Source organism: Aquarana catesbeiana, unplaced genomic scaffold (assembly GCF_042186555.1).
Source record: "Aquarana catesbeiana isolate 2022-GZ unplaced genomic scaffold, ASM4218655v1 unanchor226, whole genome shotgun sequence".
Lineage (NCBI taxonomy): Eukaryota > Metazoa > Chordata > Amphibia > Anura > Ranidae > Aquarana > Aquarana catesbeiana.
The window spans coordinates 1,223,349-1,236,632 of NW_027362653.1; the positions used below are offsets into that span (position 1 = coordinate 1,223,349).

Consider the following 13,284-nt stretch of genomic DNA (forward strand, 5'->3'; position numbering starts at 1 on the left):
ACCTCAGACAGAACAATTCCCCCAGGGTTACTTACACTGTTATTTGCTGGCTGTGTCGGGTGGAGGGATATGTCTGTATAGTGACCCAAGTCACTGAGTTCAGTCTCAGCAAATGGGAGGCAGTGGTGTGGGACCTCTGAAACTTGTCTCAAGTAAACATTTAAGCTTCCACTGATTACCAATATTATGAGTCCTGACCCTTACAGTAATATAATTTATATTGTACATTACATACTCCTGACCCTTACACTATATACTCTGTTGTACATTACATCATTCTGATACTATATAGTCCTATCTGTTGTATCTTATACAATACGTTGTACATTACATAGTCTTGACTTCTGCTCTCTCCCCTCTACCCACTGCTATATATACACATAATATGTATTCTCTTTTGTTACACCCATTTTCTACCAGCTGGACATTTTATATCTGATGATTTTATTGGAGCACAGACTTTTACATGTTGATAATAATGTGATAACATCCTCAGACTTTGGAACCTTAAACAGAAAGTGATAATGAGGGAGGAGTCAATAAACCAATGATGGTGGTCTTCGGGATCAGGCTCTTCATTTTGGTTGTTCTCTCCCCATCCTCACTCTGACTCCGCTGTTATTCATGACTAAATCATGGATTAAATAAGGAAGTGCAGGACTTCTTGTGTTGGGAAGATGGCAATGAGTGATAGAGGGGGGTGGGGACACTCGTCCTATAATCCCCTCATCACTGTCACTCCTATAAAAGACAGTTCTCGTTGTTTCCTCACTCTCTGACTAAGGTCCATGAATAAAGAAATGAACTGGTAGGAGATTCAGAGGATCCATTTACTAGTTACCTTAAGGCCGATCACGATCACGGTTTCGTGCCCGGGGTCCGGTGTGTTTCTGTTCACCAGTTCAGGTGTGATTCAGGTCCAAATTTTTGTCTGAATTTGCAGCTGAACCAGACCCAAAAATGCACAGGACCCTTTTGCAATCTGCACCATGGCTGCCCCGGACCTGTGTGAACCTTCTCCATTGAGAGCCGGTCACACTCGCATTTCATGGGAATTGGATGTGGATATACAGTATGTGAACCCAGCCTGAGGGGGGAATTGTAAGATCCTCAGAGACAAAGCTGCCTGATGTGGGCGGAGTCCTGGTTTAGGGGAACCAATCTGTTCATGTCTAGTAATAATCTTTTTATTTCTATTTTAGTAGATGGACGGGAGATGAGGAAAACCTCAGAGGATTGTCTCACTTTGTCTCCAGACTGTAAAGTAGAAGATGAGGACATCACACAGTATAGTCCAGGAGAAAACCCGGCTACCTCAAATGTCCATCCGGCACCACACAGTGTAGATGGACCATCGTATTCCTCTTATCCTGAGGAACCTCAGACTGTGAGGGACGGTGCCGTCCTTCCAACAGATAAGAGGTTTTCCTGTACTGAGTGCGGGAAGGGTTTCCAATTTAAATCCACTCTTAATGAGCATATGAGATCTCACACAGGGGAGAAGCCGTATTCCTGTACTGAGTGCGGAAAATGTTTTTCACAAAAGTCCAATCTTAAAATTCATCAAAGACTTCACACAGTAGAGAAGCCGTATTCCTGTTCTGAGTGCGGGAAATGTTTTTCAAGCAAATCCACTTATCACAAACATGAGCGATTGCACACAAGTGAGAAGGTGTATTCCTGTTCTGAGTGCGGTAAATTATTTTCCCAGAAGTCCTTTCTTTACAATCATCAGAGAACTCACACGGGGGAAAAGCCGTATTCCTGTCCTGAGTGCGGGAAATGTTTTTCAGAGAAGTCCAATCTTTCCAAACATCAGAGATCTCACACGGGGGAAAAGCCATATGCTTGTGCTAAGTGTGGTAAATGTTTTGTAAACAAGTCAAATCTTTACAAACATCAGAGATCGCACGCGGAATGGAAGCCATTTTCATGTCTTGAGTGCGGGAAATGTTTTTCAGAGAAGTCCAGTCTTTCCATACATCAGAGATTGCACACGGGTGAAACGCCATATGCCTGTGCTGAATGTGGAAAATGTTTTGCAAAAAAGTCACATCTTTACAAACATCAGAGAACGCACACGGGAGAGAAGCCATTTTCATGTCCTGAGTGTGGGAAATGTTTTTCACAGAAGTCCAATCTTTACACACATCAGAGATCTCACACGGGGGAGAAGCCACTTTCCTGTCCTGAGTGCAGGAAATGTTTTTCAGATAAGTCCAGTCTTTCCAGACATCAGAGATTTCACACAGGGGAAAAGCCGTATTCCTGTCCTGAGTGCGGGAAATGTTTTTCACAGAAGTCCAATCTTTCCACACATCAAAGATCTCACAAGGGGGAGAAGCCACATTCCTGTCCTGAGTGTGGAAAATGTTTTTCACTCAAGTCCAGTCTTTACACACATCAGAGATCGCACACGGGAGAGAAGCCATTTTCATGTCCTGAGTGTGGGAAATGTTTTTCACACAAGTCCAGTTTTTCCATACATCAGAGATTGCACATGGAGGTAAAGCCGTATTCCTGTGCTGAGTGTGGGAAATGTTTTGTAAACACATCACATCTTTACATACATCAGAGATCTCACACGGGAGAGAGGCCATTTTCATGTCCTGAGTGCGGGAAATGTTTTTCAAATAAATCCAATCTTTACAGACATCAGAGATCTCACACAGGGGAGAAGCCATATTCCTGTCCTGAGTGCGGGAAAAGTTTTTCACATAAGTACCATCTTTCGAGACATCAGAGATCTCACACAGAGGAGAAGCATATTCCTGCCCTAAGTGAGGGAATTGTCACTCACTGAAGTCCTGTCTTCCTGTACATCGGCACAAAGTGGGTCCAGCAGCGATCACTGCAGGTAATCAATGGCTGTGTAGAGAGCCAAGAATAGGTGTGGCTGTCAGTGAACTGTAATTATAGTAATCATGGCCAGCAGCCCTACCCACACCTACCCACTGATAGCCGCAGGAGGAGCTGCCGCTACAATTCACACAGGCCCTAATCAGTGGTGTGAATGTAGCCTATGTATGTGCTGTGAGTAGGGGTTGGGGGGGGCGCAATTGAAATCTGGGGCGATACAGACCACTCCAGCACCCCCCTAGATCTGACCTTGCAGCATTTACTTATCTGGCTCCCATGCATTCCCTACTGCCAGTGTCATTGCAAACATGGCAGCCCCGGCATCCCTCCAGCCGTGCATTTGCCTGACTTGTCAATGTAGGCTGCCATAGCTGTTACGTTTGCACGGCACCCCCGATGTACCTCCAGATGGGCTTGTCCGTGTTGGCTGCCGAGTGTGACCATGGGAGAGTGATACCAGTTGGCTGACATTAACCCTTTCAGAGCCAGTGTTGCTTTTTTTTTTTTTAGATGCAGTTAGTTAAAACCCCCGACAATTATATTTTGAAAGCAGAGGCCCTGGAGAATAAATTGGTGGTAATTGTTAAGGTGCTCCTCTTTCACAAATCTGGCCTTAGTATCCAAGTTTATTTTATCCTTTTCCCCATTTTCTATGCTATTATCTTTTCTACAATACTTTTTTTTATAATAATGTAACACATTGTGTATTGTATTGTACACAAATTAATAACTACTCCGCCTCCACATTCCAGACAAGTCATTTTCCTGACCAATTGGATTTCTTCCTTTATTATTTCCTGATTTTATGACCACAATCTTGTTATAAGTAAAATTATAATAAAATATGTATTCAATGAAGAAGAAAATTGTGTGTCGGTGCAATGATGATAATATTTGGTACCCAAAAATTTCTCATAGGTGACGCTTTAAAAACCTTTACAGGTCATCAGTTTAGAGTTAACCCTGAATAATAACCCAGAGTGTAGTGGTCAGGAGTATATCATATACAGCCCAGGAAACAGAGTGCAGTGGTCAGGAGTATATCATATAAAGCTTTAGGGTACAGAGTGCAGTGGTCAGGAGCATGTCATATACAGAGTGCAGTATTTAGGAGTATGTTGTATACAGCCCAGGGTACAGAGTGACGTGGTCAGGGGTATGTCGTATACAGTCCTGTGTATAGAGTGCAGTGGTCGGGAACATGTCATATACAGCCCTGTGTATAGAGTGCAGTGGTCAGGAGTATATTATATACAGCCCGGGGTACAGAGTGCAACAGTCAGAAGTATATTATATTCAATCTAGGGTGCAGAGTGCAGTGGTCAGGAGCCCGGCATAAAAAGTACATTGGTGAAGAACATATCATATATATCAGATCCGGCACATCACGGATCTGGTGAACAGATTATTGGGAGGGGCTGGGGAAGGCCCGGCCGTCATGGTGCACGTTGGCACCAATGACAACGTCAGAGGCAGATGGAGTCTCCTAAAGAACGATTTTAAGGACCTGGGAACTAAATTGAGGAAAAGGACCTCCAAGGTAGTATTCTCAGAAATACTACCGCTACATCGAGCCACACCAGAAAGGCAGAGGGAGATTAGGGAAGTAAACAAGTGGCTCAGTTTCTTGTGAAAGAAAAAACAAGTGGCTCAGGAGCTGGTGTAGAAAGGAGGGGTTTGGTTCCTGGAGAACTGGGGCGACTTCTCAGTCAGTTACCAGCTCTATAGAAGGGACAGACTGCACCTAAATGGGGAAGGTGCAGATCTGCTGGAAGTGAAGATGGCCGAAAAGTTAGAGGGGCTTTTAAACTAGGCGACGGGGGGAGGGTCAAGAGGTAGAGATAGTCAGCGTGGAACATATTCCAGAGGGTAGTATTGGGGGCATTAGTGGTAGGTTGACTAAAGCACCTAAACCCAAGGTAAGTATAGTAACAACAAGTCCTATTTGCAACCCCAGAGCACCCAATAAAGAGATAGTATGTGACCGGTCTAAACTCATGTTCGACTCGAACATCGGCTGATCGCAAGTTCGCCGAACAGCGAACAATTTGGGGTGTTCGCGGCAAATTCGAATGCCGCGGAACACCCTTTAAAAGTCTATGGGAGAAATCAAAAGTGCTAATTTTAAAGGCTTATATGCAAGTTATTGTCATAAAAAGTGTTTGGGGACCTGGGTCCTGCCCCAGGGGACATGGATCAATGCAAAAAAAAGTTTTGAAAACGGACGTTTTTTCAGGAGCAGTGATTTTAATAATATTAAATTTCGTAGCTGGGGGGTGTCTATAGTATGCCTGTAAAGGGGCGCATGTTTCCCGTGTTTAGAACAGTCTGACAGCAAAATGACATTTCAAAGGAAAAAAAGTCATTTAAAACTACTCGCGGCTATTGCATTGCCGGTCCGACAATACATATAAAAGTTCATTGATAAAAACGGCATGGGAATTCCCCACAGGGGGACCCCGAACCAAAATGTAAAAAAAAATGACGTGGGGGTCCCCCTAAATTCCATACCAGGCCCTTCAGGTCTGGTATGGATATTAAGGGGAACCCCGGCCAAATGTTTTTTTTAAAATGACGTGGGTGTCCCCCTAAATTCCATATCAGACCCTTCAGGTCTGGTATGGATTTTAAGGGGAACCCCCCGCCAAAATTTAAAAAAAAAAAACGGCGTGGGGTCCCCCCAAAGATCCATACCAGACCCTTATCCGAGCACGCAACCTGGCAGGCCGCAGGAAAAGAGGGGGGGACGAGAGAGCGCCCCCCCCTCCTGAACCATACCAGGCCACATGCCCTCAACATTGGGAGGGTGCTTTGGGGTAGCCCCCCAAAACACCTTGTCCCCATGTTGATGAGGACAAGGGCCTCATCCCCACAACCCTGGCCGGTGGTTGTGGGGGTCTGCGGGCGGGGGGCTTATCGGAATCTGGAAGCTCCCTTTAACAAGGGGACCCCCAGATCCCGGCCCCCCTGTGTGAAATGGTAAGGGGGTACAAAAGCACCCCTACCATTTCACTAAAAAACTGTCAAAAATGTTAAAAATGTCAAGACAGTTTTTGACAATTCCTTTATTTAAATGCTTCTTCTTTCTTCTATCCTCCTTTATCTTCTTCTTCTTCTTCTGGTTCTTCTGGCTCTTCTGGTTCTTCCTCCGGTGTTCTCGTCCAGCATCTCCTCCGCGGCGTCTTCTATCTTCTTCTCCTCGGGCCGCTCTGCACCCATGGCATGGGGGGAAGCTCCTGCCCTTCTCTTCATCTTCTTCTCTTCTTCATCTTCTTCTCCGGGCCACTCCGCATCTATGCTGGCATGGTGGGAGGCTCCCGCTGTGTGATGCGTCTCCTCTTCTGATGGTTCTTAAATAACGGGGGGCAGGGCCACCCGGTGACCCTGCCCCCCCTGACGCACGGGACATGACGGGACTTCCCTGTGGCATTCCCCATGACGTTACAGGGAAGTCCTGTCAAGTCACCGTGCGTCAGAGGGTTCCCCGCCCCCCCGTTATTTAAGAACCATCAGAAGAAGAGACGCGTCACACAGCGGGAGCCTCCCACCATGCCAGCATGGATGCGGAGCGGCCTGGAGAAGAAGATGAAGAAGAGAAGAAGATGAAGAGAAGAAGATGAAGAGAAGAGCGGGAGCCTCCCTCCATGCCATCATGGATGCGGAGCGGCCTGAGGAGAAGAGATACTGGACGAGAACACCAGGGGAAGAACCAGAAGAAGAAGAAGATGAAGGAAGATAGAAGAAAGAAGAAGAACCAGAGGAAGGAGGCTGAGGCGGATCTCCTATCACAATTTGGATTAGCGGCAAGAATAGGAAGTGTCGTCATAATGGGGGATTTTAATTATCCAGACATAGACTGGGTGGAAGGAACCGCGCATTCATTTAAGGCTCACCAGTTCCTAAATGTCTTGCAAGACAATTTTATGGGTCAGTTGGTAAATGCACCAACTAGAAACAAAGTGTTACTAGACCTACTGATTACCAATACAAAATACGGGGCAATTTAGGAAACAGCGATCACAGGTCAATTAGTTTTAGTATAAATCACACAAATAGGAAACATAAGGGGAATACAAAAACACTGAATTTCAAAAGAGCCAACTTCCCTAAACTACAATCCTTGCTAGAAGATAATAATTGGGATAAAATTTTAGGAACAAAGAACACGGAGGAAAAATGGGTATGCTTTAAGAACATATTGAATAAGGGCATTAGCCAGTGACTCCCAATGGGAAATAAATTGAAAAGAGCTAATAAAAGTCCTGGGTGGCTTAACTCCAATGTAAAAAATGCATATAAAAGCAAAAGAGTAGGCCTTCAAAAAATACAAGGCTGAGGGTTCATCATCAGCATTCCAACTTTACAAAGAATGCAACAAGAAATGTAAGGGTGCAATCAGGGCGGCTAAGATAGAACACGAAAGGCACATAGCGGAGGAGAGTAAAAAAAATTGCAAGAACTTCTTTAAGTACATAAATAGTAAGAAAGGGAGGTCAGATCATATTGGTCCAATAAAGAATGATGAAGGGAATCTGGTTACTAAGCATGGAGAGATGGTGAAGGTATTGAATTTATTCTTCTCCACAGTCTTCACGAGGGAAACGGGGGGACTTTAGTAATCGAAACTGCAATGTTTATCCTCATGACACGTCACAGGAAGCACCCTCTTGGCTAACAGAGGACAGAATTAGAAATAGACTTGAAAAATGTAATATTAAAAAGGTCCCCGGGACCAGATGGCTTGCATCCGAGGGTCCTTAACCACTTGACCACTGGGCACTTAAAGCGGGATTCCGGCCTTAAAAAAAAAACATTAAAAGTCAGCAGCTACAAACACTGTAGCTGCTGACTTTAAATAAGTACTTACCTGTCCTGGGTACCCGTGATGTCGGCCGCCCGAGGCCGACCCGTCCCTCGGCTCTCAGGTCCCGGCACCACCATCCTAGGTAAGGGAAACAGGCAGTGGAGCCATGCGGCTTCACTGCCAGTTTCCTACTGCGCACGTGCGAGCGGCGTGACGCTCTGTGAATGGCCCCGTGGTCTTCTGGGAACACACACAGTTCCCAGAAGACAACGGGGCCACTCACCGAGGAGCAGAACACGCCGCGGAAAAGGAAGAGGCAGATTAGGAAGACTGCCTAGCAACAAGGGTTTAGGTAAGTTTAATTTTTTTTTTCTCTTCAAATGGTTTTCTTTTATTTTTTTTAGGATTTTTGGTGAATTTTTTTTTTCAGGGTGGCCCTCCACTTTAAACCCCCTTAATAACCAGACCAATTTTCAGCTTTCAGTGCTCTCACATTTTGAATGACAAATACTCAATCATGCAACACTGTACCTATATGACATTTTTGTCCTTTTTTTCACACAAATAGAGCTTTCTTTTGGTGGTATTTAATCACCGCTGGGTTCTTTATTTTTTTACGCTTTAAAAGAAAAAGACCGAAAATTCTGTAAAAAAATGCATTTTTCTTAGTTTCTGTTATAAAATTTTGCAAATTAGTAATTTTTCTTCATATATATTGGCCAAAATGTATACCGCTACATATCTTTGGTAAAAATAACCCAAATCGGTGTATATTATTTGGTCTTTGTGAAAGTTATAGAGTCCACAAGCTATGGTGCCAATCTCTGAAAATTGATGACATCTGAAGTACTGACGGTCTATCTAATTTCTTGAGACCCTAACAAGCCAGGAAAGTACAAATACCCCCCAAATGACCCCTTTTTAGAAAGTAGACATTCCAAGGTGTTTAGTAAGAGGCATGGTGAGTTTTTTGAAGTTGTAATTTTTTCCCACAATTCTTTGCAAAATCAAGAATTTATTTATTTTTTCACAAAATTGTTATATTAGCAGGTTATTTCTCACACACAGCATATGCATACCACAAATTACACCCCAAAACACATTCTACTACTCCTCCTGAGTATGATGATACCACATGTGTGAGACTTTTACACAGTGTGGCCACATACAGAGGCCCAACATGCAGGGAGCGCCATCAGGCGTTCTTGGAGCATAAATTACACATATAATTTCTTGACTACCTCTTACACTTTTGAAAGCCCTGGAGAACCAGGACAATGGAAACGCCCCAAAAATGACCCCATTTTGGAAAGAAAACAACCCATTGTATAATCTATGAGGCATATCGAGTCTTTTGAACATGTCATTTTTTTCTATTATTATAGTTATTGGAAAATGTGTAAAGAAAATGAAAACACATTTTTTTTTACACAACGTTGTCCATTTACACAATATTTCTGACACATGGCATGTATATACCAAAATATACACCGCAAAATAGATTCTCCTACTCCTGAGTATGGCGATACCACATGTGTGAGACTTTTCCACAGCGTGGCCACATACAGAGGACCAACATGCAGGGAGCATCATCAGGTGTTCTAGGGACATAAGTTTCAAATCTGATTTGACTACCTATTACACTTTTGTGAGGCACTGTAGTGGCATGGATGATAACTGATGTGGCATGGATGAGCATGAATGGGGATGGATGAGCTGTAGATAGGGATGGCTGAGCATAAATGAGTATTGCCGGTACGACTGAGTATGGATGGGTATGGCTGGGTATAGATGGGATGGCTGGGTACGGCTGAGTATGGCTGGGTACGACTGAGTACAGATGGGTATAGATGGGATGACTGGGTACGGCTGAGTATTGCTGGGTATGGCTAAGTATGGATGGGTATGGCTAATTATAGATGGGATGGCTGAGCATGGATGGATAAGTATTGCTGAGGATGGATGGATGGCTGAGCATGGATGGATGAGGATGGATGGATGAGTATGCTGAGTATGGATGGGTATGCTGAGCATGGATGGCTGAGTATGGATGGGTGAGCATGGATGGATGGATGAGTATGCTGAGTATGGATGGGTGAGCATGGATGGATGAGTATGCTGATTATGGATGGGTGAGCATGGATGGATGAGTATGCTCAGTATGCATGGATGAGTATGCTGAGTATAGATGGATAGATGAGTATGGATAGGTATGCAGAGTATGGATGGGTATGCAGAGTATGGATGAGTGAGCATGGATGGATGGATGGGTATGCTGAGTATGGATGAGTATGCAGAGTATGGATGGATATGCAGAGTATGGATGGGTATGCAGAGTTTGGATGGGTATGCAGAGTATGGATGGGTATGCATGGCTGAGAATGGATGGATCTGTCAATGAGCAGTACTGTGGGCACACATCCAGCCCACAGCGCTGCTGCCACCGATCTCTCCCCTGTCCACTCACACTAGACGGAGAGGGGAGGGAGGAACAGAAAATCACGCCAGTTTGTTTACATGTGATCACTCCATCATTTGACGGAGGGATCACGTGGTAAATGGCCGCGATCAGCGGCCGTTTACCGTGATGCGCCGTGTCCCCTGGACTCAGCGGTCATGGATGTTCTTGGGGGCACGCGAAAGCGGGATTCTGGGAGGACGTCATAGTATGCCCTCCCTTGGTTAAGCAACCGCCCTGTAGCCGTCATTCGGCTATGGGCCGGTTGCTAAGTGGTTAAGGAACTCAGTCGAGTAATTGCCAGACTATTGTTCCTAATTTTTACAAACAGTCTACTGACTGGAATGGTACCAGCTGATTGGAGAAAAGCCAATTTAGCACCAATATTTAAAAAAGGGCCAAGATACATCCCTGGGAATTACAGACCAGTTAGCCTAACATCAATTGTATGCAAGCTCTTGGAGGGGATGATAAGGGACTATATATACAAGATTTTAGTAATGACAACGGTATCATTAGCAGTAATCAGCATGGATTCACGAAGAATGGTTCTTGCCAAACCAATCTATTGACCTTCTATGATCAGGTGAGCTGCCATCTAGATAAAGGAAGGCCCGTAGACGTGGTGTATCTGGATTTTGCAAACGCACTTGATACAGTTCCCATAAACCTTTACTGTACAAAGTAAGGTCCGTTGGCATGGACCATAAGGTGAGTACATAGATTGAAAAGTGGCTACAGGGGCGAGTTCAGAGGGTAGTGATAAATGGGGAGTACTCGGAATGGTCAGGGGTGGAAAGCGGGGTCCCCCAGGGTTCTGTGCTGGGACCAATCCTATTTAATTTATTTATAAATGACCTGGAGGATGGGATAAACAGTTCAATCTCTGTATTTGCAGACGATACTAAGCTAAGCAGGGCAATAACTTCTCCGCAGGATGTGGAAACCTTGCAAGAAGATTTGAACAAATTAATGGGGTGGGCAACTACATGGCAAAAGAGGTTTAATGTAGAACAATGTAAAATAATGCATTTGGGTGGCAGAAATATGAATGCAATCTACTCACTAGGGGAAGAACCTCTGGGGGAATCTAGGATGGAAAAGGACCTGGGAGTCCTAGTAGATGACAGGCTCAGCAATGGCATGCAATGCCCAGCTGCTGCAAGCAAAGCCAACAGAATATTGGCATGCATTAAAAAGGGGATTAACTCCAGAGCTAAAACGATAATTCTCCCACTCTACAAGACTCTGGTCCGGCCACACCTGGAGTATGCTGTCCAGTTCTGGGCACCAGTCCTCAGGAAGGATGTACTGGAACTGGAGAGAGTCCAGAGAAGGGCAACAAAATGAATGAAGGGACTGGAGGACCTTAGTTATGAGGAAAGGTTACAAGCACTGAACTTGTTCTCTCTGGAGAGGAGACGCTTGAGAGGGGATATGATTTCAATGTACAAATACTGTACTGGTGACCCCACAATAGGGATAAAACTTTTCCGCAAAAGGGAATTTATTAAGACACGTGGCCATTCACTAAAATGAGAAGAAAAGCAGTTTAACCTTAAACTATGTAGAGGGTTTTTCACTGTAATGCCCCGTACACACGGTCGGATTTTCCGATGGACATTGTCCGATCGGAGCGTGTTGTCGGAAATTCCGACCGTGTGTGGGCTCCATTGGACATTTTCCATCGGATTTTCCGACACACAAAGTTGGACAGCAGGAGATAAAATTTTCCGACAACAAAATCCGATCGCGTCAATTCCGACCGTGTGTGGCCTGTTCCGACGCACAAAGTGCCACGCATGCTCAGAAGAAATTCCGACACGGGACAGCTCGTTCTGGTAAACATAGCGTTCGGAATGGATACAGCACTTTCGTCACGCTGCAATGTTCAAAATGGTTTAATACAGCGCACTCTCTTCTTCTTTATAATGTGACAAGAATTAAGTAGTTTTGATGCTCATATTCACACACACTTCTCACAAACTTATTTCGTTACTATTTATCGGGATTCCCTCAATATATTTAGATTTCTCACATCTGACAACAAAATTTTTTTTTATTTTTGGACTTTAATGTAGATTCTTTTTTTGTGTTTCTCTTTTTTATTTTTTTTTTTTTTTGGTGATTTTGATTTGTACTCCCGAAAATGTTTGTGTGTGTTTTTGGTGACAAGTTCCCACAACACCACTAATATGTTGTTCTATTTAATCTGTAGGAGATTGTTTGGTGTTGTTGTCCCTTGTTAATTTCACATTGTACTTTAGAAATGTACCTGAATCGTCACCAACAAACTGTCCTTTTTGGATGAAAACACACACAGGAGAGTAGAATTTACCTAAAAATATTTTATTAAGGGCTCACAACTAAACAAAGAGGGAGGCAACGCTGGAGAAACTGCAGAAGTGGGCGAAGCCTTGGACCCCCAGGGCACACATCAATTATTTAAAAGCAAAATTGGTGGCCTGAGGAGTCCATATCTAAGGGAGTGCAGTCTGGTCCAGAAGTCCCAGAGATCCGGAAAGCAGCAGATGACATCTGTGTCCCCAGGCTGTGGTCATACGAGAGACTGCATCTTCTGTCAGACCAGACTGAACCCAGGGTCATCACTCTTTGGTCTTCTTTCCACGCCTCCTTACAGGCTTTGGCTGTGGTGGTGGAGTTGTGGCAGCAGGAGGAGGAGGAGGAGGAGGATCGTCCCTCTCAATGACATCCGTCTTGTGTGTCAGTTCCCCACTCAACCCCTTACGAAGGACTTTATAAATCAGGTCCTCAGAGATCTTGCGTTGGCCCTCCTGCATGCCCTGCAATTTTGTGGCAGCCATGCAGGCAAAGGCCTCTTCAGGACTGGGGAAGGCTCGGAGGGACGCCGAAGCCTCCTGGATCAGCCTGTACGCTGAATCCTGCACGGGACTCGGAGTGGCCTTCCTGGCTCGTTTATATGGCAGGCGGAGGGGAGGAACCTGAGACTCAGTCAGGCTGCGACTTGTCCCTGGCTTCTCTTGGCTGACACTTAGCCCCGCCTCCTCCTGGCTGCCACTAATCCCCGCCTCCTCCTGGCTGACACTAATAATCCCCGCCTCCTCCTGGCTGCCACATTCCACAGCCTCCTCCTGGCTGAGGTCTTCCTGTGTATGAAAAAGGGACATAGTTTTAGTTTTTT

At 44.8% G+C, this 13,284-nt stretch overlaps 1 protein-coding gene across 1 annotated transcript in view; it reads left to right on the forward strand.

Moving 5' to 3' along the window:
- LOC141121612 (uncharacterized) overlaps window positions 1-3,725 on the forward strand; it is a 95,718-nt gene extending 91,993 nt beyond the window's left edge. Inside the window, exon 9 of the mRNA XM_073611264.1 lies at window positions 1,423-3,725. Within this exon, the coding sequence (XP_073467365.1) occupies window positions 1,423-2,803 (1,381 nt within the window). The 3' untranslated portion in view covers window positions 2,804-3,725. The remainder of the gene's footprint in view (window positions 1-1,422) is intronic.
- Window positions 3,726-13,284: the final 9,559 nt, after the last annotated feature.